General features: G+C 33.8%; 1 protein-coding gene and 1 long non-coding RNA gene across 2 annotated transcripts in view; one reads left to right on the top strand and one right to left on the bottom strand.

The window, feature by feature from the left end:
- The window catches only part of LOC145102128 (cysteine-rich receptor-like protein kinase 15), a 31,920-nt gene extending 4,830 nt beyond the window's left edge, over positions 1–27,090 (top strand). The window contains exons 2-7 of the mRNA XM_079039488.1: positions 15,220–15,375; positions 15,513–15,637; positions 16,253–16,463; positions 18,264–18,501; positions 26,224–26,374; positions 26,574–27,090. Of these exons, the coding sequence (XP_078895614.1) occupies positions 15,220–15,375; positions 15,513–15,637; positions 16,253–16,463; positions 18,264–18,501; positions 26,224–26,374; positions 26,574–26,951 (1,259 nt within the window). The 3' untranslated portion in view covers positions 26,952–27,090. The remainder of the gene's footprint in view (positions 1–15,219; positions 15,376–15,512; positions 15,638–16,252; positions 16,464–18,263; positions 18,502–26,223; positions 26,375–26,573) is intronic.
- LOC145102129 (uncharacterized) lies at positions 10,591–13,066 on the bottom strand. Its single transcript, XR_013706039.1, has 2 exons — positions 11,150–13,066; positions 10,591–10,856 (listed from the first exon to the last, which is right to left on the bottom strand). It is a non-coding gene; the product is annotated as an uncharacterized LOC145102129 (long non-coding RNA).
- Positions 27,091–27,401: the final 311 nt, after the last annotated feature.

The raw sequence follows: 27,401 nt of genomic DNA, 5'->3' as shown, positions 1-27,401 counted from the left end.
TGATGTCAGGACGAGTGGCTTGCAAATAAAGCAGACGACCTATGCGACGCCGATACATGTTGGCATCTATGCTCTCTTTGTTATCCTCTCTATTGAGCTTGAGATTCTGTTCCATGGGAAATTTGCTCGGTTTGCATCCAAGCATGCCCGTTTCTTCTAAGATATCCATAGTATATTTCCATTGGCTCAGAACTAAACCTTCTTTCGTACGAGATACCTCGATACCCAAAAAATATGTCAAGCTACCAAGATCTTTGATACTAAACCTAGCATCAAGATTGGATTTAGTATCTTCAATTTTAGTGGTGTCATTTCCAACGATAATGACATCGTCCACGTAAATGAGAGCGACAACGAAACTAGTCTTGTTTTTTGAATGAAGAGAGAATGGTCTACATGTGACAATTTAAATCCCATGTCACGTAGGGCTGCGGTGAACTTGTGGTACCAATTTATGCTTCCTTGTTTTAATACGTACAACGATTTCTTGAGTTTGCATACTCGCGAGTCACCTTCCTTACCAAATCCTTGAGGCATCTTCATGTAAACGTCTTCCTCAAGGTCTCCATGTAGAAAAGCGTTATTCACATCTAATTGGTGAATTATCCAGTTGTTCTTCACAGCCAGAGTTAATAAAATTCGTACGGTGACCAATTTAGTGACTGGAGCGAATGTGTCGTGACAGTCGACCCCTTCCATTTGAGTGTATCCTTTAGCGACAAGACGAGCTTTGTATCTTTCTATGGCACCGTCGGTCTTAAATTTTATTAAATCCATTTTGATTCTATGGCTCGTTTTCCTTCTGGCAGCATTACGAGTTCCCAAGTATCATTATCTTCCAAGGCCTTGATCTCCTTCTTCATGGCATCATGCCATTTTGGATCATGAATTGCATGCTTAAAACTTCTAGGTACATCGTGAGTAACAATAACAGCCAAGAAAGCTTTACAAGAAGTCAAATTTTTTTGATATGAAATATAGTTGGAAAGGGGGTGTACCAAAGAAGCAACATGATTGGCTGCGGGTGATGCGTAGTCAATCGATGGGGGTAAATTAACCTCGTAATCTTGATACCTGACCAGTTGAGCATTTGATCTGATGGGCCTGGCGTTGTCTGAGGGAAAAGGCTTATTAATTCCGAAATATGGGCCGAAATATTGGGCCTGTTGCACAGCAGAATCATGATTAGTTGGGCTTGAGTTGTGATCTTGGTGCACAGTGGAATCATGGTGTGTTTTGTGATCATCGGTTTGGTTGTTATTGCTAAAAGATGCATTGTCTTTAGGGCTGTGATGTATGGCTTCCTCATAACCCTCTAACTGAAAAATATCGTCTGGTTTTGAGTTTTCATGTTCCTTTTTTGTGTTCATAGGAAACTGGTTTTGAACAAATCGTACATCCTCGAGACTATGATCCTTTTGCTTTCCAGATCAAAAATCTTATAACCTTTGGTACCGCTCGGGTAGCCAACAAAGACCCCTGGTCTTCCACGTGGCTCGAACTTATCTCCCCCTGGTCTCAGTACTGCGATGGTAAGTTAAACAACCAAAACCTCGCAAGTGTTCATAGATAGGCTTTCTTCCAAAAAGAACTTCATACGGTGAAGCTCCTTGTAACACTTTTGAGGGAATTCGGTTTATAACATACGTTGCAGTCAGCACGCATTCTCCCTAAAAGGTTTTAGGAAGGTTGGCTTGGAAACGAAGAGACCTAGCCATTTCTAGTAAATGTCGGTGTTTGCGCTCTACCACCCCATTTTGTTGTGGGGTGTACGGACAAGAAGTTTCTAAAAGAATGCCTTCTTTTGCATAAAAATCATGCATGGCACTGTAACAAATTCTCCTCCATTGTCGCATCGTATCCATTTGATGCATTTTCTAAATTGGGTTTTGATCATTTTGTAAAAATCTATAAGACATGTGCTTGCCTCACTTTTGTGTGTTAGTAAGAAAGTCCAAACCGCCCTGCTAAATTCGTATATGACAGTCAAAAAATAAAAAACCTTACTTGTTGAAGGAGTTTTATATTTCCCCCATCCGTCACAATGCACCATGTCAAAATAAGCATTTGTTTTAATTTCACTAATAGGAAACGATAATCTAGTGTGTTTAGACTTAAAACAAGCATCACAATTTAAATCATTCTTACTAGCTGGAATAAAATCTAAGCGATAAACTTTCTTTGGAGAAGGGTGCCCGAGTCTTTTGTGCCAGGTCTCGAAGGTGGTCAAGATAGCGTTATTAGTCTTCACTACCCCCATGCGATATTAACCTTATATGCGATTACCCGCTCCAATCAAGCGCTTCGTCCCCAATTCCTGCATGAGAAAGAAACCCGGAAAGAAAGTTACAACACAATTAAGTTCATCGGCCAGATTCCCAACAGATAGTAAATTATAATTAAAACTTGGTACAAGTAAGACTCCTTTGATTTTGATTCCTCCTAGAAGTACATGATCACCCTCACCCAAAACAGGAATCTTGTCTCCATTTGGAATGACGACAGGGGTTCCCTTTGGGGTTTGGGTTTTGTTTTTAAGAAAATCACTCCTATGAGTCATGTGTTCGGTGGCACCTGAGTCCACCACCCAACCATCATATGTATCAATTCTACCTGCCATGTTAGCCCTTGGTTGAGATTCGGTTTTAGTTATGCCTTCGCTTTCCTTGAAGTGCTTGACAAAGAGATGATATTGTTCATCTGTTAACTTCGGAATTGGGCTAGCTATCATCTCAACGCAGCCGACATTTGGTATTCCTTTGTCTCGATTTCCACGCCACCACTCAATGTATCCAATTATCTTCAAACACCCCTCCTTCACATGACCTTCTCTTTGACAGTAACTGCATTTTTCTTTCTTTTCATTCTCGATCTTTGCAGTTTTTGGAGTTGTTTTATTGACTGCCTACGCGTTCAGCTTGCTTTGTGACTGTCGATGTACCTTTGTCTCGCCATAGTTAGCCTGGAAAGCTGAAGCTTCTGATCCCGGCCTCTTTGTTCCACTTGTGATCGCCCTGTGTTGTTCATCTTCTACCACCAAGTGGTAAGTGGTTGCAAGTGATGGTGTTGGTTTCATGGCCAAGACCTGAGTCCGAATAACTAAAAACTCATCATCGAGACCAATAAGGAATTCATAACTCCTCTCTTTCTCCTTTACTTCATTCAACTGTTTCCCAATAGCACACTCACACCTATCGCACACACACCGTGGCACAGGTAGAACAACTTGAATTTCATCCCAAAGAGATCTCAGTTTTGTATAGTAATTGAAAACTGACATACCTCCCTGTCATGTTACATTAAGTAACTGTTTTAATTCATAAGCCCTTGGTTCTCCTTCCTTTTCAAATCGACCCCCCCCAGATCCTTTCAAATTTTAGAAGAGGTATTGGCATACCTTACGCTGGTGAGAATTTCCTTTTCCATTGCAGTCGTTAGCCAACCCTTGACCATGGCATCAACTCGAAGTCAAGCCATACGTAATGACGACTCCTTCTCTGGTCTCTTGATGGTGCCTTCAATCAGTCCCATCTTGTTTTTCGCAAGGAGAAAGTTGGTCATCTCCTGCTTCCACTCGTTGTAATTGTTATCATTCAAAATGTTATTCACCTGCATTTGTTTTGGATAATCAGATAGGTGAATGTAGAATGGTGAATTGACATCAGTGGCTTCACTTTCTGGTTTCTTGCTCCCATCTCCTTTCTCTCCTGTCATGGTTGCTGAACGATTTTGCTATTCGGTGTGGATAACCTGCTCTGATACATAAAGAAACTAATAGAGCCAACTTGGTAATTTTCTGATTGATAATCACAGATGCAAGTTTTACAATACGTTCATTAAATAGAATGAAAGCCTAACAAACTAGCTAAACAAATGGATAATCTAGATAATAAGATAAACTATCGGATAGGCTAAGGATTAATATATATATATATATATATATATATATATATATATATATATATATATATATATATATATATATATATATATATATATATAAACAACTATATAGTTGAAATCTTTACAAATATATGTTTTTTTAAAATATAACAATAACATTGTTGTTAAATTTGATATAATAATTCGTATACTAAATTGATATAATATATTTATTATTTTAAATTATATGATAATATATACATCTATTATAACTGCATAACCTCAACCGTTTGAATGATTTCTACCCACGAGTTACTCATTAATAAAATTAAATATAATATATGGTTTAATATTATTTATAGTTGTTGTTATTGTTAATTAATTTTTTAAAATTTATTTGCTTAACTTTTTAATTTCTATCATTATAATTATTTAAAACATCAAACGTTGTTTTTTTATTTTAAAGGTAACAATATAATCATTTATATAAAGTTATTTTTAACTATTGTTATTGTAAGTTATTTTAAGTTATTTATTTGAAAACTTTTAACGATTATACAAATATCTTTAGAAAACATTTTAGTTAAATTTATACTGTAATTTAGTTTTTGCATTTAGCACTACAATTTATCACTTTAAACTATTCACAAAATATTCATTGAGTTTTTTAAGTGGAACTGAAATTTATATTTAAGTTGACAGGATAATGTTATAGTTAAATTAACAATTTAGATATTTTGTCTAAACTGTTCAAAAGTTGTAGGTTTAAATTGTTAATGGTTTATATACAACAACATATTAAATCTAATAAATTAAGTATAATATTTTAAAATTTAAAGACATTACTTTATAAGTAGAAGTAAAAATATTATTTTAATATTGAAATTTAGTTTATTTATGATTCATGTTTTGAAAACCGGACCGGCCGGTTCGACCGGTTCAACCGGGAACCGGTCCCGGATCCGGTTCTTAAAGGTCAAAAAACCGGTAATCGTTTGAAGCGGTGAAAACCGGTCGAACCGGTCAAAACCGGAAATTTTAAAAAATATATATTTTTTTTCATTTTTTGTATTTTTTTATATAATTAAATATAATTATGACATCATCCGGTTTTTCCGGTTTTTGAGACCGGTCCGACCGGTTGGACCACCTGAACCATGGAACCAGTAAGACAACCTGTTTGGTCTGCGGTCCGGTTTTCAAAACCTTGTTTATGATTGTACTTTAGGTTTAATATTTATTTAACCTTATTAACCAACATATAATTATTATTAGAAAGATACTACAATTTATCACTTTTAGCTATTTACAAAATATTCTTTGGGTTGTTTAAGTTAAACTAAAATTTATATTTAAGTTAATCCTGTAATTTTATATTTAAATTTGTTATTTAAGTATTTTATACAAATTGGTCAAAAGTTATAGCTTTAAAATGATAATGGCTTATATCCAACAATATATTAAAACTAATAAATTAAGTATAATAAGTTAAAAGTTCAAAAAAAAAATAACTTCATAAGTAGAAGTAAATATATTCTTTTAATATTAAAATTAAGTTTATATATGATTATACTTTAGGTTTAATATTTATTTAATCTTATTAACAAAATTATAATCTTTATTAGAAAGAAATTGAAAAGTCATGAGAGTTTCAAATGAATGTGGTTTGAGGAAGTTAAAAAAGAGGGTTTCAAATGCATGAGATTCAAGAAAAAATGCTAGTTTTATAAGTATGTATGATATATATATATATATATATATATATATATATATATATATATATATATATATATTCATTAGATAATTAGAGCACCTCTACTATAAGAATGATTTTGTATAGATTCATATTTATGTATTTACTTATTTAATTGGTTTTTACTATTTTGAAGAACAAATTAATTATCTGATAGCCCGAAACAAGAAAATTATGTTCTACATTATGATTACCAAGTACACCTCACAAAGCATCTAGTTTTTCATATCAAAGAAGTTATATTGCAAAACATAATTTACCATAGTATTCACATAAGACATCTATTCTCTAATCTCTAATAAAACCAACATAAGGAAAATGAATGTCCCACCACCAACCAGCGTTACATCAGGATTTTGTTTAAGAATAGACTAAATAACTTATAAAATATGAATAAGTAGTCAAGTACTTCAAATTGTAACAAAATGTATCAATGTATGATTTAAAGTACATTGTTCATTTAAGTTGCAAATAATTGATTAATTAAGATAAATAAAAAAATATTAATCTACAAACCCGATGAACGAGGAATTCATTGTAGAGATTGAAATGCAATTTTATCTATTCAAAAAGTTGTTGCCTCAATTCATTAATCGACATGCCACAACACATAAATTATTTCGTTTATTATGAATTTAAGTTTTAAATGAGATGCACCATGTCACAATTCACCACCTTAAACGTCTTTTATTCAAAAGAAATATATATTTATCTATACAATATATATTTTACCTCAAATTTGTACGGAGTATGCTAAGGCCCACCTTTGCATCCATATCCTCTACCACTAGAAAGAGAAAACATAGTAGAAACCACTTCACAATGAAGGATTAAATTGTGAGTCAACTCCAGGTTATGATGACATATAATGGACTCTATATCAGCACCACCATTTGCTCTAAAATAACAATAGCATGAAAGAGATTTTTTGTATTTCACTCTTAAATCAAAACAATGTATAGTGTTTACAATTGAATAATAGAACACCGGAACGTAGCTAAAACAAGGCAAGGGTAAAACTAAAATGATAAACAAAGAAAGGAAATAAAGCAAAATATTGAGAAGATTTTCTTTCCAATACTCCACCTCAAATTGGAGCATGCAAGTCACGAGTGCCCAACTTATCGAGTAAGAAGCTGAGCTGTTTAGTTCCAAAACCTTTCGTGAAGAGGTGTGCAATTTGCATTGTAGTATCTATGTGATGTGGCTGAATTTCTCACGTTCCCGAATGAATTAGCAATCCATTTCGATGTGTTTAGGTTGTTCGTGGAAAACTGGGTTGTTGGGTATGTGATGAGCAGCTTGGTTGTCACAAAATAATGGGGATGGTCCGAGAGAAGTTACATCAAGCTCCTTCAATTGCCAACAGAGCCAAAGAAATTTACTAACAGTGGAAGCCATGGATCGGTATTCCACTTCGCGGACGAACAAGAAACTACATATTGGTTTTATGTTTTCCACGATACAGGAGAACCTCCTAGAAGTAGTAAGTAACCGGTTCTGGATTTTCTCGTATACGGGCATCCCAACCAGTCGGAATCAAAATACGCCGTGAGATTACAACCTCCATTTCAAGGAAAAAGAATGCCTTGACCAACAGTGGCTTTGAGATATCGCAAAACTCTATGTGTGGCATCCAAATGAGGTTGTCGTGGGTCGACAACAAATTGGTTTAACACATTTACAGAGTAGGCTATATCGAGCCGAGTTGCTTGTAAGTAAAGGAGCCTACCGATGATGTGACAGTATCGATTAGCATCAACTCTTGGTTTGCTTTCACATTTGTCCAACTTGTGATTTTGTTTGATTGGGAATAAGCTCGATTTACATCATTGAAGACCACAATCTTTAAGGATGTCCAGGGTGTATTTTCTTTGACTAAGAACCAATCCCTATGAGGTGCGAGACACTTCGATTCCAAGAAAATACTTGAGGTTACCAAGGTCTATTTTGCTGAAAAGTTTTTCAAGCTCGTCTTTGATGTTTTGAATCTTGGTAGGGTTGCTACTAACCAATATGACAACATCCACATATATTAGGGTTGTCATAAAATCACTTTTCTTTCATTAAGTGAAAAGGGAATGGTTGGCCTTAGATTGAATGAAGTCAAGATTAATTAAGGCACTTGTGAATTTTTAAAACCAATTTCTTGATGCTTGCTTCAAGATGTAAAGAGATTTTTGCAACCGACAAACTCTTGTTTCTCCTTCCTTAGAAAAACCTTGTGGTATCTTCATATACCCTTCTTCATTCAAATCTCTGTGTAGAAATGCATTGCTGACATCGAGTTGGTGAATTGCCCATTCTATTTTAACAACAACATCCAATAAAGTTCCAATGGTAACTAACTTGGCTACCGGTGCAAATGTACCATGGTAGTCAACCCCCTCCAATTTAGTAAAACCCTTTGCCACAAAACGAGCCTTATACCTTTCAACTTCTCCATTCGGCTTGCATTTCACCTTGTACACCCACTTAGAATCGATGGCATGCTTGTCTATGTCTTTAGGCAATTCTTCAAGAGTCCATGTTCCATTTTCTTCAAGAGACTGAATTTCTTTCTTCATGGCGTCTTTCCATCTATCATTTTTAACAACCTGATGAAAATATTAGGCTCATCGTTTGAATTGATGGTTGCTAAAAGGGTTTGTGAGATGTAGAGAATTAATCATAAGAAATATAATTAGATAAGAGGTATACTATTGAGGAGTCTTGACTTAGCGGTGTTTGTACATGGTCGACTGATGGGGAGATTTGAACCACAAAATCCTTTAGATGTCTTCATTGTGTTCTGGTCCTTTTGGTTTCAGCCGATCAGGGTCAGCCCCGAGAATTTAGAGGCCTTGTGCAATTTAGTAATAAAGGGCCTTAAACGGTAAATTCCAAAAATACCAACAATAAAATTACTATTTTTCATCAAATCCCACAGTTACAAGTCCTTTCAAAATAGTACATGAAAAAGTAAACTCATTTCCACTTAAAAATATATCATCCTTTTAATGTCCAATCTCAACTTCTCTCTTTTAGATGAATTGGGAAAACACCTCATTGGAATTTTCTCCTTTCCTGCTTTTGAAAAATCAATCTGAAAAATGAAATGCATAAATCTGAATCAGAAAGTCAAAAAAAAAAAAATAGATGACTCTAATTTAAAATTCAAAACTGATAATATGATTTCATCAGAATTGTTATTTACCTTTTCAAAATCTGTAAAATCTGGAACTATTAGCCTCATTTGTATAGGTTGCCTCTTGAAAATTTCAAAATAAGAGGAAATGTCAAAATCATAATTATATATACAACATTTATCTCTTAAAAACTAAAAATAAAAAAGAATGAAGGATCAAACTAAGATGATAACTAAGATATTTTAAAAAATGAAGGCTTAAAAATAGAAAACGTATAATACCTCTGATTATGTAGAAAGAATAAAATCAAAAATCTTGACTCTTGAGAAACCAAATGTATTACTCTAAGAATATGTTAAAATGTAAATCTGAAACATACTCTAAAAAGTAAAAAGTCGTTCGAAGATACAAAACGTACTTAGTTACTTACATCTTAAAAAAGATGTTAGACTCAAGAAGAGAAGAACTTCAGGCCACGATTATTGAACATGAGCATGTTTTGTGGTTGAAGGTTGCGATTCCTGAATAAGAAGGATGTTGAATGTTATGCTTTTTTTTAGGAACAGAAAAACCAAATGAAAGAAATTGTTTTCTTTTTGAAGCCTTGAAGGTTGTCAAATTTTAAATCCCGATATATCCTAGGATTATGAGATCATTAATAAGAACTGAATCATTGTATGTCATCAATTGTTTTCCCTTCACGCGTATATTGAAAACGAGGCAGGAGCAAAATCGATTTCAATCATATTCCCGCTTTTAATTTTGATTTTGTGCGCTTTGATTTGGAAGAAAATGTGTTTTGTTTTAGGAGAAAACAAAAAGAAGGTTATTAACCCTAAACGAGAAATTGGACCCTGTTAGAGGATGGGACATGTTCATGGGCACCTCCTGAACTTGCCTTGGGCCGACCCTGGAGCCGATTCAGTATGCTCTTCGTGAATGGTCTCACATTCATCATGTTAAAAGTGTTGAGTATCAGGTAGTTTGATTTCCATTGTTCATTAGGAAGGTAGATCAAAAGAAAAATCATGTGGACTTTCATCATTAGCCCCAAAATTAATGTCATGGTTCTCATTTTGACCGACAATTTCCTCCTCATTAGCATCTACTTCTTGAGGGTCTGGTTCCTCTTCATAGGTGGTTCTAAAAGGTAATTCCAACTCTTCTTGGTTAATGTTCATTTTTCCAAAGGGAAAAATTGATTCATGAAACTTGATATCCCTAGAAATGACAATTTTTTTTATTTTCAATATCATACAATTTGTACACCTTAGTTCCCCTAATTTCAAACTTGTCTACCTTCGTTTTCGTGCTTCTATAATATGCAAGACATCCTAATATTCGCATATGATCGTACTCCGGAATTGTGACCAAAAACGATCTCATATGGAGTTTTATTTCCAAGGACTTTCGAGGGTAATTGGTTTATGATATATGTGGCGGTTAATACACATTCTCCCCAAAACCGTTTCAGAGTGTTAGACTCAAATCTGAGGGCACGAGAAACTTCTAGAAGGTGCCTATGCTTCCGCTCCACCACTCTGTTTTTTTGTGGAGTGTATGGACAATTTATCTAAAGAATGATTCCTTATTCATCATAAAATTTTGTCATTGCATTTCACTTGAACTTTCCTACGTTATCACCTCTAATGATTTTGACTTTTTTTTCGAATTGAGTTTTTATTATGCATCTACCTGCTTCATATTTAAATTTTAGTAGGAAGACCCAAACCGCCCTACTAAAAAATCGTCAACAATGGTTAAAAAGTAACTAGCTCGAGTAAAAGAAGGGGTGCGATACTCTCCCCAAATATCACAATGCAATAATTCAAAGCAATCGTTTGTTTTAATATCACTGTTCGAAAAAGGAAGTCCAGTGTGTTTTGCCTTTTTAGCAAAAATCACAAGATTTACTGAAAGAAACTTTATTAGGAAAACTAATGAAAGCTAGCTTTTCATTAGACGAATGACCTAATCTTTTATGCCAGGTATCTCTGGACGTCATCATTTCCCTTCTTCCGTCTTCGAACAACCCCATCCGCTACAAACTCCTTTTGCATTCCCCAGTACCAACCAAGCTTCGAGTGGAGTTTCTGCATGACACAAAATTTAAGAAAAAAAGTAATGGTAGATTGTAAGTCCTTGCTTAATCGGCTTACAGATATCAAATTACAAGTGAACTTTGGAACATGTAAAACGTCCCTTAGTTTTGGCCGCATCGGTAGCGTACACTCACCCCTCCCTTCAGTGGACATGGCATCTCCATTAGGGATAACCACATGGGTTTCAAACTGATTTTGGGTCATGTTTTGAAGAATGTAGCTATTATGGGTGATATGTTCGGTTGAGCCCAAATCTATCACCCAATCATCATTATCATTTTTACCTGTCATACGTGCCATGGGTGTAGTACTTCCTTTGTTGGTGTTTTTCATATTTGAAAAGTGCTTTAGAAATGTTTCATATTGCTCACTTGTCAAACCTGCAATAGGACCTGGAGCTGTCTTAACACGTGTGACCTTGGATTTTGTTTCCTCACGCTTCTGGTTTCCTGACCACCACTCGTGGTATCCTATCCACTTGAAATACCCATCTCGAGCAAGGTGTAGTGCTCAACGACATTTCTAGGCTCCACATCCTTGGAAGGGGTTTATCACGTCGTTGACTAGAGCCGTTTTCCCGATGCCCCGGGACGAACCCCTCGAACGCAACAGCATCAGCGGAAGCCCGCTTATCGGCTGTTATGGACCTTTGTCTTTTGTTTTCAGCAACAAGATGATAGGCATTGCCTAATGTGCGTGTTGGGTTCATTGCAAGAATTCGTGTTCTGATGACCGAAAACTCACTATTTAAACCCATGAGAAACTCCAAAAGTCTTTCTTTTTTCTCTGTGTTCAACCAACTTCTTTCCCACATCACAGGAACACCCATTACAGTTACAACAAGGAATAGGAAGTGCAGATTGCATCTCATCCCAGATGCTTCTGAGTTTGGTGAAATAGGCCGAGACGAAAGTGTTACCTTGAATGGTTGCTGAGAGTGTTTGCTTTAATTCATACACCCGAGGGGCGCTTTCTTTTCCAAACCGTTCCTTCAGATCTGACCATATCTCAGCAGTCGTGTTAGCATATTTCACCCTACTTATGATCCCTGTTGGAAATCATGCCCTTTATATTCACTTCACTGTAGCAACAAAATAAGAAGAAGGAGAGTTGTTTATCGACTAAAAATGGCTGATTTAATATTCAGAAAACTAAAGGCTTTTTATAGCCTACAAAACCTAATTGAACTAACCAAAAACAAGCACACGTTTTCCTCTTTTCCAGCACTAAACCTATCATTCTAAAAGCTCAAAAGACTTGGTCCACATGACCCATTCAACCCATGAACTACTATCTTTTATTCAATTACTAAATAAAACTAATACTAAACTAAAAATAACATCTTATGTCAAGATTAAACCCAACATTCACCCCCTTAATCTTGACAATCTTGATATTTGCTTCTCTTGCTATAATCTTTCTAGCAACGGGCCTTCTCCTGCTTGTTAATCACTTGCTGCTTGCTTCTTCTTTCTTACCTGCTAACAAACAACAAACTTGCTGCATCTTTCTTCTGATTAACAAACATGATCTACCTTGCTGCTTATCTTTCTTTCTTGCTTTCTTTCTTGTCTGCTACTTGATACATGATACATACTACTTTCTTTTCTTGCTTCTTGATTTCTAACATAGAACATACTTAGGCTCCTTCTTGTTTTCTTGCTTTCTTTGTTGCTCTCTTGGTCTTCTCTTGCTAAGAACCTTTCTGCTTACTTCATCTTGTTTCTTGCTTTCTTCCTTAATAGCCATTTTTGCTATCTCTGGGATCGAACAACCACAACCGGACTTTCATCTGTCAACACCATTGCGAGCCATTAAAACCACAGCAAAAACCAGAATACACCACAGCCGAGAACCACCCTCATTTGATCCTCTTTTTGTGTTTCTTTCTTTCTGCAGAAAGCAACATCCAACAGGTTGCATGTCACAATCTTCTTTCTTTCTTCTTTCTTTCTTTCTTTCTTTCTTTCTTTCTTCATTGTGGTGGTCTTGACTGCAACATCAATATATTGGTTCAGCCCCTACAACCATCATCTTCTTTCATTCTCAGCCCTGCAGCCAAGGGCTGCTCCTCCTCTCTCGCTACCGACTCTCAAACCTGATTCTTCTAAACGAGTCCTAGGCTCTGATACCAATTGTTGGAAATCAGGCCCTTTATATTCACTTCATTGTAGCAACATAATAAGAAGAAGGAGAGTTGTTTATCGACTCAAAACGGCTGCTTTAATATTCAAAAAACTAAAGGCTTTTTATAGCCTACAAAACCTAATTGAACTAACAAAAAACAAGCACACGTTTTCCTCTTTTCCAGCACTAAACCTATCATTCTAAAAACTCCAAAAGACTTGGTCCACATGACCCATTCAACCCATGAACTACTATCTTTTATTCAATTACTAAATAAAACTAATACTAAACTAAAAATAACATCTTACGTCAACATTAAACCCAACAATCCCCTTCTCCATTTCATTCGTCAACCATCCTTTAATCATAGTGTCGCAACGTAACCATGACATGTGAGTACGTGAATCCTTCTCTGCCTTTTTGAATCAGTCCATCTACGAACCCAATTTTAATTTTTGCAAAGTAAAAGTTCTCCATCTCTTGTTTTCAATCGTTGTAATTTCCATCATTCAACATATCGTTTACCTGCATTTGTTTGGGATAATCTGATGTATGGATGTAGTATGGCGAGTTTGAATCGATGGATTCTCCCTCGGTCTTCTCTTGTCAGCATCATCATCTCCGATCATGATCACTCTGGGTTAGGGTTTTCTTGTTCGTACCTACTGCTCTCTGATACCATCTAAAATAACAATAGCATGAAATGGATTTTTTGTATTTCACTCTTAAATCAAAGTAGAGTATACAATTGAATAAATAGAACACAAGAAAGGAGCTAAAACAAGGAAAGGGTAAAACTAGAATGCTAAACAAAGAAAGGAAATAAACATCATTAGTCCAAACATCTTTCCAGAAGTTAGCCATGAAACCATTGCCAACTTTTTTCTTCAAATACAAATGGAAATCGAGACATTTATCATGAAGATGATTTATAGTATCCAAAATTCTAGGCCACGTGCCAACCATTTTATCCTCATCATCTTCCAAACGGAAACCACCTTCAAAACCATAAATAGCATGGATGAACTTAACCCACAAAGAATTAGTTTCATTGACAAATTTCCACACCCATTTTTTAAACAGATGATTAAAAACAATCAAAAAGATGATTAAAAACAACCAAACTCCCAATCCCCATCCCACATTTATCCTTAGGTGGTCCATGGCAGCATCGACAACCCCTAACTTTTCCGGCCGCAGTGAAAACTTTTTCGAAAATTTTCGAAATTTTATTTTTTCTAATACCGTGCAACCTCTACTGTAAAATCATGTGTCCGTCCCTGCTTATAAGCCAAAATTTTCTAGTATTTCTTTCTAAAAAAGTATTATTGTCATCTAAAGTCACCCTTAAACCACCATTTGAGTTGATAGTGTTTTTAGTCAATATTATTAACTACTTCATATTTACTAAATCACTTTTTGGGCTATGGATTTTCTATATAAAGGTCACATAAATATTTTCATAGCCATAATATCTCACTTGTTATAGTATCCATTGCTATGTATTCTACTTTAGATGAAGAGTGATACATGGTCTATTGTTTCTTTATTCGCAAGAAATCAATGCATCTCATAACATAACGAGGTAATGTGTTCATTGTTGGTTTGTAAAAGCACATATGAACCGATCTCATCACAAAACTCCATAAAATCAATACATCGGTCCACCATATGGAAAATGCCTTGATCGGGAGTGGCTTTTTATAAGTATCAAATTACTAGTTCAGCGACCATACTAGGAGTCTTATGAAACCAACTCCCTCTATTTATGTGAACTCCATCACGAAGATAAATGCATATTATTATTCCACCACAATGTCGGTATCATCACCAAGATCTGGATCTTTATAGTTCCAGATCTAACATAAAAAATCCATAGAGAACCTCCTCTTTCGCCTCTGCGATAGTCTTTCTAACTTCACACGTGTAGTTTCGACAAGGGCATCATACTTATAGCTAGTCAAATTTTATTTCATCATGGTGAAAAAAGTTTCCATATTTGTTCTTCTTTCTTCCAGGTTTTTGCCAGTTTTGTATTGCTAGGTTTTCGTTTTATAAATCATTGTGGCTGTTCTAAACAAACAGTTTCCTAAAATTCAATCGTAAACTTGTTACATATATCTTACTGTTGAAATGAAGTTGATTACTTTTAGTAAAGTTTTCAACTAATTATTTTTTATTTATATGTTTCGAACTTTACTTTTTGGTAACAATTTCTATTTTGCAGGGAAAGGGAATAACACGACACGCACTGTCCTAATAATTGTTCTTATAACAATCGGCACTGCCATAATAATTGGCTCGATATGTATCTTCATAGCATTAAAAAGAAAGAAAAAGCAAATCCTGCAGCCGCCACTTCCGCCGCTTGAAAATAGTGAGAGTATGTTTCAATTTCACATCCTAAAACTTATTGCGACAAAAATAACAGACCCCTTGTTTAAAATATTAAAGTATTAACTACGACATTAACATGCTGAAACTAATCCTATCTCTAATTTTTGTTCCTCTAAATACTAGCTGGAACGATGGATATTGGCACCGCTGATGCTTTGCAATACAACTTTAACCTGGTGAGAGCAGCAACCAATGACTTCTCTGAAGAGAATAAGCTTGGAAGAGGTGGATTTGGTGTAGTTTACAAGGTATATATACCCAATAAGATCTTGTACTTACATTTCAAAATATGAGAATCTTGCTATATATTACTTACATGCAGCGGCGAGTCTAAAACGTAAAACGACATGGTTCATTATTTAAATGATATAGATAGAAAAAAAATACTAGTTGCGAGTTCAGGTCGCATCAGATCGTATAAACAAAAAAAATAAAAAATTAAGGTTATTACAACTGTACTTGATGGATATATATTGATATAGTTTGACAATTATATCATTATTAATACCTTTTGAAACAGAAACAAATATATAAAAAAAAAAAGTAGTAAAAAACCGAATTGGTTTAAAAAAAAAACTTAATTCGGTTAAAACTGATGTTTGTTCACCTCTACCTTACAAATATTATTTATTTGGGCTATTGGAATATAAAATATAACCTTTAAAAATCTTAATTTATACATATTTTCTTTTGCCAAAACATAGGTTAGTTCACTAAACATAAGTAAGATAGGTCACAGTTTTCATTTCTGTATACCTCTTATAATTCAAATAAAATAATAAGGTAGGTCAAGTGACCTACCTTTGTAATATGTGGACTCGCCATTACTTACATGTTAATATATGATATCTTTTCATATTTAGGGTAAGCTTGGAGATGGGCAGGAAGTTGCCGTAAAGAGGCTAGGAAGGGATTCTGGGCAAGGTGACGTGGAATTCAAGAATGAGGTTTTGCTAGTTGCAAAACTTCAACATCGTAATTTGGTTAGACTACTTGGTTTCAGCATAGAAGGGAGTGAACGACTTCTCATTTACGAGTACTTGCCAAATGCAAGTCTCGATCAGTTTATATTTGGTAATTACGTTTATATATATATATATATATATATATATATATATATATATATATATATATATATATATACACACACACACACAGAAGATGGTTCAATTGAGAAAAATAAAAATATTAAGAATGAGATAAGGGATACACAAATGCTTTCAAACCAAACATGTTTATTTAAACTTCGCTAATCGTTACTTTAATATATATATAAACATACTTTTTTTTGTTTTGTTTTTTTTTTAATTTTTAAAGAGCTATTTTTATCGAAAAATTTCTTTAAATATATCAAAATTCAAAATTTTTTATTTTCTATAAATATACATCTATATTGATATAATTTTATGAAAAAATAAAAAATTTATTGTTCTTTATAGTTTCAGCTATCGTTATTCGTAAATGAATAAAAATGTATCAGATTTTTATTACAATATATTTTTTATTCACTTAGTAATAAAACTTAATAAAACGTATTCTTATTTTTTTTAGTTTAAATATCATTCATATATTAATATAACACATAATAATTTTTTTTTACCTAAAATATATTTTTTTTACATTGTCTTTCATGTTATATATATATATATATATATATATATATATATATATATATATATATATAATGTGTATTAGCTCTCGTCATATGTTCTATTAATATATGAATAAGTAGTATGCTAATAAAAGACAAATTGTTTTGAAAATTCAAATTCCTTATTCATATATGAATAACAAATTAACTGTAACAAAATTGTCATCAATGAGTTATTCATATATGAATATAATTTGTGAGAAGTGCAAGTGTACGTTTTATTCATATGTGAATATAAAATGCGACAAGAGTAATATAAACTGTAAAAAGCATATTACATGTTATATTCATATATGAATGATACTTAAACTGTAAAAAACACTTAAGCATACTTTTTATTTATAAGTGATTAATGCATGTACTTAATAAAGATTTGATGTATTTTATTCACTTATGAATAACGAGGATTGAAACTATAAATAATAAAACTTTTATTTTATCTAAAAACTATAGATTTATTGAGAATACAAAATTTTGAATTTTGGTATTTCAAAATAGTTTTTTGATAAAAAGAGCTCCTTAAAAATAAAATAAAATAATAAAAAAACAATATTTTTGTATATATTAAGGTAATGATTAACATAGTTTAAGGAAACATTTGGCTGAAAAACACATGTGTAATCATTTCCCTTTCTGCCGGTACGATGGAGAGTTTTGCGGCAACAATAAATGACTGACTATGAATGATTCCCTTATTTTCAATATTTTTTTATTTTCTCAATTGAACTTACCCCTCTCTCTCTCTCTCTCTATACATATATATATATATATATATATATATATATATATATATATATATATAATTTTCACTAATTTTACATCGATGAGAGATGATGTAATGTTAGCTAATTTCCAATAATACCATTCCTTACACGATGAAGTATAGGAGCGTCGATCCTTGTGCAAGAATGAATCCTTGGAAGTTGCTTAGTGTTTAAGTCAGTATAGGTTTCTTATGGTTCAAGCAATGATACCTCTATATGGTAATTAGAGATCGAGTAAGACTATAAGTACATTACTATATCTAAATATCGAGTTTAGGATATCGAATATGAGAGTTTTTAGCAATGAATAATTGTAACATAGTTTAAGCAATTTTCTATGCTATAATAAGAGCTTATCCTTAGTCTATAGTGTTTATCAATTGCTTTACAACAATTTTGTAATTTTACTGTTATGAATATAGTTAATATATAATCTCTAATATATGATGACACTTGTAGATCCAACTAAACGCACACTTCTTGATTGGGAAAAGAGATACAAGATCATCAAAGGCATTGCCAAGGGGCTTTTATACCTTCATGAAGATTCTCGTTTAAGGATAATTCACCGTGATATGAAAGCTAGTAATGTTTTGTTAGATGCAGAAATGATTCCTAAAATTGCAGATTTTGGGATGGCCAGACTGTTTAAACCTGAAGAAACTCAAGGTGACACTAGTCGAATTGTCGGAACCTAGTAAGTACACTTTATTCATATGAAATTAAACACACCAGCTTTATAATTTTTTTTCCTTTCCGCTTTAAACCCCATCAACAAATAGGTCATCTATTTTTTATGACTACATTATGGGAACAATAATTCTGACTTGATCTCTTAGTTGACCCTGTCAATAGGAATAAGTGGCTTAGTTGCCACCTTTTTAGGAGCACACGATTGTTGCAATTTACTTTTGCAGTTTTGCTTTGTCCTTTATTTAAGTATTGTAGCTTTCTTTTTGTTTTAAACGAATTCAACAATCAGAAAAAAGGTGGAATTTTTTCTGCACCTCTGTTACTTACTCTGTTTGGGTGCAACCTTGTATTGATCCAGACAAAGGGCCTGAACCAACACTTGGTATCAGATCTTTCTAGTTTATGCCCAAATCCATTAGATACAATAACATGATGGGTTCTAGCTAGCAGGTCACAAAAGATAACAATAGAGTGTCCACTGTTGACTTCAGCAAACTATACCACATGGGCAATCAAGATAGAGGCTATTATAGATGCTCAAGGTGTTTTGGAATCCATAGAACCAACAGCTGGAGTGATTGTGGAAGAGAAGTATAATAAGATGGAATGAGCCTACATCTTCCAAGAAATACCAGAGGATATTCTCATGCAGGTATCCAAGATGAAAACTACAAAAAAAAAGTGTGGGAATCATTGAGAATTCGATACCTGGGTACAAATCGAGTGCAAAATGAGAGATTTCACACACTCAAAAGTGAGGTTGATGAACTGAAGATGAAATAAGGAGATTTTGTAGATGATTTCTCATGAAAGTTGAGTAGGATAAACTCAAAATACATCGTCCTTGGTGCAATAATAGAAGATAGTACTTTGGTGAGAAAAATGCTTGATTTTGTCCCTGAAAAGTATCTACAACTTGTGGCCTCGATTGAACAGTATTCATATTTGGATACGATTCCAATTGAAAAAGCTATAAGAACACTCAAAGCTTATGAGGATCGGTTGAAAGTTTGTAGTGAAAACACTAATGTTGTAGCGGGTTTGTTGCTCACTTGATCTGAATGGAAAATAGGTCAAAAATCAAATAAAGGCTTTACTAGTTCGACTGGAAGAGGTCGTGGCTCGTCTCACAGTGAGAGGGGAGGTTGATGAAGCTACTATAGAAGAAGAGGCTCAAGGGGTACAGGAGGTCGAGGCAATCACCAACCTTCACTGGATACAAACAATAGTCAAGGAATGGGAAGAGACAAGAGTCACATAAAGTGCTTCGACTGTGACTTGTTTGGGCATTTTGCATTAGAGTGCCCAAATCCTAAGAGGAAGGAAGTTGATGTTAATCTCACATAGGTATAGGAAGAGGAACATGCTCTTATGTTAACTATATGGGGGTGAAGATACAGATGACTGGGTATTGCTCAATAAATATAAAGTTTTCTCAGCAACAAAAGGGAATGAGAAGGATACATGGTACTTGGATAATGGTGCACGCAATCACATGACGGGGGTGTGAGATTACTTTGCAGATTTGATGAAAGAGTAACATGGCAAGTACGATTCGAGGATGGGTCCAAAGTTCAGATCAAAGGAAGAGATACAATTCCCTTGGAATGTAAAAATGGAGAGCAACAAGTCATCTATGAAGTATACTACATCCCAGATTTGCAAACTAATATACTTTGCTTAGGATAGATCATAGAAGTGGGGTACAAGATCGAGATGCTTCATGAAGTTTTAAGGGTCCATGATGCAGGCAACCGGTTGACAATGAAGGTACAATGTTTAAAGAACAGGTTGTATAAGATTGTTTTGCATACAACACAACCTGTGTGTCTTAGTGCGAGCCTAGATGATACTGCATGGCTATGGAACTCAAGATTGGGTCATGTGAACTTCCGTGTCATCGAGTCTATGGTTGAAAAGGATCTAGTGTGGGGAGTGCCGAAAATTCACCATCCCACATAGATTTGTGAGGAATGTTCAGTTGCCAAATAGACTCGATATCCGTTCTCGAAAGAAGCATAGTGGCGAGCTAGTTCTCCACTTGAACTGGTACATGAAGACTTATATGGCCCTATAACATCCCAAGCTCTAGCAGGAAATGGATACTTCCTTCTCATTGTAGACAACTATTGTAGATACATGTGGGTGTCGATGATCAAAACCAAAAATGAAGCCTTCTCTGCTTTCAAGAGATTTAAGACTTTGGTCGAAAGTGAAGGGCAACACAAGCTGAAAACACTACGTACAGATCGAGGAGGTGAATTCACATCCAATGAATTCATTGGTTATTGCAGAAAGGAAGGAATTAAGAGTTAGCTAACAACACCCTACTCCCCACAACATAACGGGGTAGTAGAACGCAGAAATACAACAATCCTTGAAGCCACAAGATCTTTATTGAAGGCCATGAATGTTCCAGAAACATTATGGGGAGAAGTTGTTCGCCATGCTGTAAAATTCTCAATCGATTCCCAATAAGAGGAGTGAAAGACATGACCCCATATAAAGTTTTACAAGGGAAGAAGCCAACTCTGGAGCATTTTAAGGTATTTGGTTACGTTGCTCACGCAAAGATACCAACTAACAAAGTCCCAAACTTGGGTGATAGAAGTGAATGAATGGTGTATCTGGGAAACAAAGAAGGAAGCAAGGGGTTCCGACTGTATTGACCTAAACGAAATAGAATATATGTAGCAAGAGATTTGGTATTCAAAGAAAAAAGAGAATGGGATTGGGATAAGGTCCATTTTGAAGGCCGAATTCTAAGCAATTTTTGGGTCAGATTTTTGAGTAAAGGAATAGCCCAAAATAGGGTGTAGGAATTCAATCCAATATTAGGAAAAAGTGGAAGCCCTATTTTACCATCCGGTGGAGATCAGCCATCATCAACACGGTATGATTAATCGCCTCTCGTGAGAGAAATCCTAATTAGCCTTGGAGACTCTATGACGCCATCATCAGAAGAACTCGTAGACAAAACATCTTACGGCGACACACCTGTTCAAGGATTTAGAGCCTTGAATATATCTATAATGAAACATAGGAGCTGGAAGACGATTCAAAAATTATGATGTATGTAGGTGAAGAACCCACTACCTATGAAGATGCTTCAACTGATAAGGATTGGAGAAATGCAATGGAAAAACAGCTGGAATCGGTTGAAAACAACAATACATGGAAGTTAACTCACTTTCCAAAAGGTCAAAAGGCAATAGGATGAAGTTGGTATTCAAATTGAAGAAGAATGCATAAGGGAGAGTCACAAAATACAAAGCAAGAATTGTTGCAAAGGGCTACGTACAACAAAAATGTGTCAATTTTGATGAGGCCTTTGCACCAATGGCTTGTTTGGAAACAATTTGTATGTTATTGGCATTAGCAGCAAGTGAAGGGTGGAGAGACCATCACTTGGATGTAAAATCTTCGTTCTTGAACGAAATCCTATAGGAAGAGGTGTATGTTACCCAACCAATGGGTTTTGTCATTGAAGGAAAAGAAAACATGGTCTACATGCTTAACAAGGCACTATATGGTTTGCGTCAAGCTCCAAGAGCTTGGAATGAATGACTTGACAAGACCTTGGAAGAGATGGGATTTCAAAGACGCCCACAGGAATATGTCTTATACAAGCTCCAGAAGTCAAACAACACCTTGATTATTGGTGATTATGTAGACGAATTAATCATGACAGGTACAAGTAAGGAGCTGGTGGCTGAGTTCAAAAGGTGGATGCTAAAGATCTTTGACATGAGTGATTTGGAAACTTTATCCTACTACCTGGGAATAGAAGTCCAGCAAGACAAAGATGGTATCACAATTAGCCAAACCGGGTATGCTAAGAACATATTACAAATAGCAGGTATGGCAGTTTGTAACCCATCGGAATACCAGTGGAACCAAGGCTCGCTCTAACGAAAGATGAAGATGTAGTACCAGTCAATGTCGTCGACTACCGACGCCTCATTGGCAGCCTCCGTTACATCATTCACTCAAGAACGGATTTGAGCTACTCAGTTGGAGTAGTAAACAGATACATAGAGTCACCAAAGGAGAGTCATCTCAAGGCAGTCAAACATATTTTAAGGTACATAAAGGGGACAACCAACTTTGGCTTAATGTATAAGAAAGGTGGTGATAGAAAGATTATTTGATTCAGCGATAGTAGTTATGGAATGGATATTGATGGTAGAAAGGGTACAACATGAATGGTTTTCTATCTATTTGGAAATCCAATCAGATGGTCGTCCTACAAACAACACACTTTGGCTCTATCTTCTTGCGAGTCAGAGTTTATGGCAGCAAATGCGACAACTTGCCAAACACTTTGGCTAAGGAGTCTTCTAAAAGAGTTGATCGGTTAGAAAGAAGAATGTGTCAGGATGTATGTAGACAACAAATCAGCTATAGCCCTTATGCAAAACCTGTTTTTTCATGGGAAGAGCAAGCATAATGACAATTTTATAGAAATGAGGGATCCTTTGGGAATTCTAAGGCTTGAGGACAAAGTTCAGAATTAAGGGGAAGTATGTGGGAAAAGTAATTATGAGTTGTTCTCTTAGTTGACCTTGTCAAAAGGAATAAGCGGCTTAGTTGCCACCAGTTTAGGAGCACACGATTGTGCAGTTTAGTTTTTCAATTTTGCTTTGTCGTTTATTTAAGTATTACAGCTTTCTTTTTGTTTTAATCGAATTCAACATAAGTAAAATGGTGTAATCTTTTCTGCACCTCTGTTAGTTATTCTGTTTGGTTGTAACCTTTCATTGATCCAGACGAAGGGGACTGAACCAACATATAAAGATGTATTTTTTCCTACGAAATTTACCTAAGGAATATCTCCGTTGACAATTATTGACCGAATTCTGATGTATTTTTTAATTTATTTATTTTATATATTCTGTCTATATTCCGTCGGAAATTACCAAGGATTTCCGAATTATTACAAAAAAAAAAAATTTTATTATCATTTTAAACATATGTCGGTATTTCATTGAAAATTGCCAAATAATCCTCGTTAAACTAACACTTTTCCGTTGCTATTCCTTACGATTGTTATTATTACGTATTTTAATTACTAAATATAACTATGATGTTAGACCATCTCCAACCCATCTCCATTTTCCCCCCATAAATAGAGTAAAAAATAGAGTAAATAGCGTTTCATCTCCCACTCCATTTTCTACCCATTTTTTACCTCAAAAACTATATTCTTAGAATATTCCATTTTTTTAACTTATATATATATTGTCAAATACACCTCTTTACTAATTAAACTCTATATTTATGATTAATTAATATAAATTAATATATAGCATGATATTATAACTATTAAATATTGCATTAAAATTATAATTAATAGATAAAATAAGTTAGAAATGTATAAAATAAAAATGAGAGGGATTAAAATTGAGAACCAAACTTCACTTTCATTTATCGAGATATGAATAGTATTCCTCCATATATGGATGAATACTGTTCATATCTCGAAAAATGTAGGTGAAAATGAGATAGAGTTGGAGAAGAATGAGGGAAGAAATAGAGTTTGGGGGTAGGTTGGAAATGCCCTTAATGTATGCGTATGTGTGTAATAAAGATGACCCTCGGAATGGGAAAAAGTTGCGAAAAAACATGATGCAAAAAAACATGAAGTGAAAATAAGATGCATGTCTAAAATTGCGAAGAAAAAAAACGTTGTATAAAGTTTGAAAAAAACATGAAGAGAAAACACAAAAAGTAGTTGTCACTCGGAATAAGAAAAATACCAAATGGTCGTTCTCTCTCTCTCTCTCTCACTCACTCACTCACTCTCTCTCTCTCTCTCTCTCTCTCTCTATATATATATATATATATATATATATATATATATATATATATATATATATATATATATATATATATATATATGGTTGACTAATGAAAAGAAAAAAGAAGAAGGATTTTTATTCTCTTAAATCTTAAATTTTTATTGTCTTAAATCTTAAATAAAGTAAAAACAAAATATGAATTTAAATTTTCACCCAATATACTTGGTCTTTGCGAGAACCGTGTGAATCACTACACTACTTGACTTGATCCATACGGTTGTCTCCGATTGACACAAGGTGTTTTATATACACCGTATTCCGTTTGTATTCGTAAGAACTTTTCAGGAATTTAACTAGAGGTTAACGTAAATGATAACCTACAATCTGATAATCCTGTCTAGATATGTTTGTAAATGAGATAATTGTCTTTTCAACATAGCCGCATCTTTTTTTTCGGAAGACGGTCGAGCCCCTCTGTTTTTTGTTTGGTTCTCAAGCCTCTAAACTTATGAAGTCTTGTTTCTGTAGTGGACCAATTCGTTAACATACCACCGAGCCATTTTTTATTAGCATAATGACACCAAGCCCTTATTGCAGCCCATGCTACTAAATCAACTTCTTTATTTTTAGTGCCAACAATTAAGAATTCTTTTCCTCTGCTTGCAACATCAAAAACCAAATCACAAGCTTCTGATAAAAAACGAGCAGTTCTAGTAAGATTTGTAATATGAACACCTTTACGTTTTGCAGAGATATAATATATATATATATATATATATATATATATATATATATATATATGAGAAAAATGAATATAACCTTAAGGGTATATAAACTTAGGTACCCAAACTCATCATAATATGTCGTTTTGATTGATATATTCATTATAATGTTCTTAAACTTCAATCTCTAACTTGATTTACTTTCAAGACTTTCAAAATTTCACAATTATCTTCTTCTTACATCATATCTTTTTATCGAACACCTACTAGGTTATATATATTATAGTTGAAAATGAAAATTATTTAAGAGGAAGATAAATATGAAATTTATAAAAATATTGGAAGTAAATTAAGTTAGAAGTTTAATTATAAGAATATTGGACAATTACAATATATATATATATATATATATATATATATATATATATATATATATATATATATATATGATACAAAACGACGTAGTACATTGCGTTCGGTACCTAAGCTTATATACCCTTAAGGGTATATATATATATATATATATATATATATATATATATATATATATATAGTTGTGAAACCCTTTTATTACATGAGTGAATTTAAAAAAAATTAAATATAAATATCTAAATATTTGAGAACTTTGAATTTTTAAAAAAATAAAAAAAATAAATAAATTATCATAATGGAAATGTTTTTTATCTTTTAAATTTAAACAGATAATTTAAATAAATAAACAAAAAAAAAGTAATGAGGTTTTGAGAAATTTCAAATTAAAAGGGTAGTTTATTAATGACATTGATATCCATTTATTACTAAATTTATTGTAATTATTACATATGTAGAATTTAATAAAATATAAAAACTCATAAAATGGCATGTGATAAAAAAAAATCAAAATAACTACAAAATGACATTTGACAAGTTGAAGGAAAGTCTGACAAGTGGCTCATGTATTAGAGAGGATATATATATATATATATATATATATATATATATATATATATGTGTGTGTGTGTGTGTGTGTGTATGTGTGTGTGTGTTCTATCAGAAATCCATCATAAAGAATTACCCACAAGGTTTTTGCCGATAGAAAAAATTCCATTGAAATTTTCTGTAAATCCATTAGTGATGGATTCCGACAAAATTAAGTTTTTCTTTTCTAATAATGTATGGAAATACTAATTTTTTTTTTCTCATTCACTATTCTTTTATATATAGCGGTTACATGGCACCTGAATATGCCATGCATGGACAATTTTCAGTGAAGTCGGATGTGTTTAGTTTTGGAGTATTAGTACTCGAGATGGTAACAGGTCAAAAAAACCAATGCTTTCGGAGTGGAGATGACGTTGAAGACCTTCTGAGCTTTGTAAGTATCCACCTTTTCACAACATAACTAAAGATTAAAATATTTAAAATAGTACAATTTTATTAATAAAAGAGATACAAAACATTACACTTATTTTTTATGAATTGTTAGTTTTTCGGAAGAATTTCTTACTTTGTTATTTTTAGGATTAACAAGTTGTACAAATCATAATGTTAACAACTTTTTGGATGTGTTTTAGGCATGGAAAAGTTGGCGAAATGGGACGGTGGCAGATATAATAGATGCCACATTGAAAACAGGATCGGGTTCATTGCGTGACGTCATTAGAAGTATACACATTGGGTTATTATGTGTCCAAGAAAATGTTATCGATAGGCCAACCATGGCTTCAGTTGTTCTTATGCTTAATAGCTTCTCTCTCACGCTTCCCTTACCATTAGAACCTGCTTTTTTCATGCATAGTACCATTGATCCTGAAATGCCACTTCTTAAGGAATTCAGTTCATCCAATTCAGGAAGTAGTGGTTTTGGAAAACCTCAAATATCAAAATCAAAATCAAGATCATCTCAAGTTTCAGTAAATGATGTTTCAATATCCGAGATCATTCCTAGATAAGTTTTTACATTGCACTTGATATGGTTACATATATTTCTTCTTTGTTTCATTTTCATTAAGGCTACTATTTTGAACTTGCTAGTTTAAACTTGGATGTAATATTTACCATAAAACTTTAGTTTTAATTTCCTACTTCCTACTTCTTGGCTTCGAGTAAGGCACCTATCATAGTATGTACAACACAACTCATATATGTAGATAAAAAAAGTGAATCTAATACCTCATGTTTGGTTTTTGATTCCACCCTTTCAACCCCTATCATAGACCCATATGGCCCCCCTACAACATGGAAGAACAAAACTCCAGTATGCACATATGTGAATGAGTCTACATGGAATATAGGGTGCAAATTCCCTTTATCTGATGAACAAATATATCTCTTTCCAAAAAATCTTCTTCATTTTGCATTCCAATATTTGAGTTGACTTATCTATGAGTTAGATAACATCA

This window comes from Lactuca serriola, chromosome 4 (assembly GCF_051521515.1).
Source record: "Lactuca serriola cultivar US96UC23 chromosome 4, Lser_US96UC23_V15, whole genome shotgun sequence".
Classification (NCBI taxonomy): domain Eukaryota; kingdom Viridiplantae; phylum Streptophyta; class Magnoliopsida; order Asterales; family Asteraceae; genus Lactuca; species Lactuca serriola.
The sequence above is the reverse complement of the archived record's forward strand: the minus strand, read 5'-3'. Positions and strand labels throughout refer to the sequence as shown.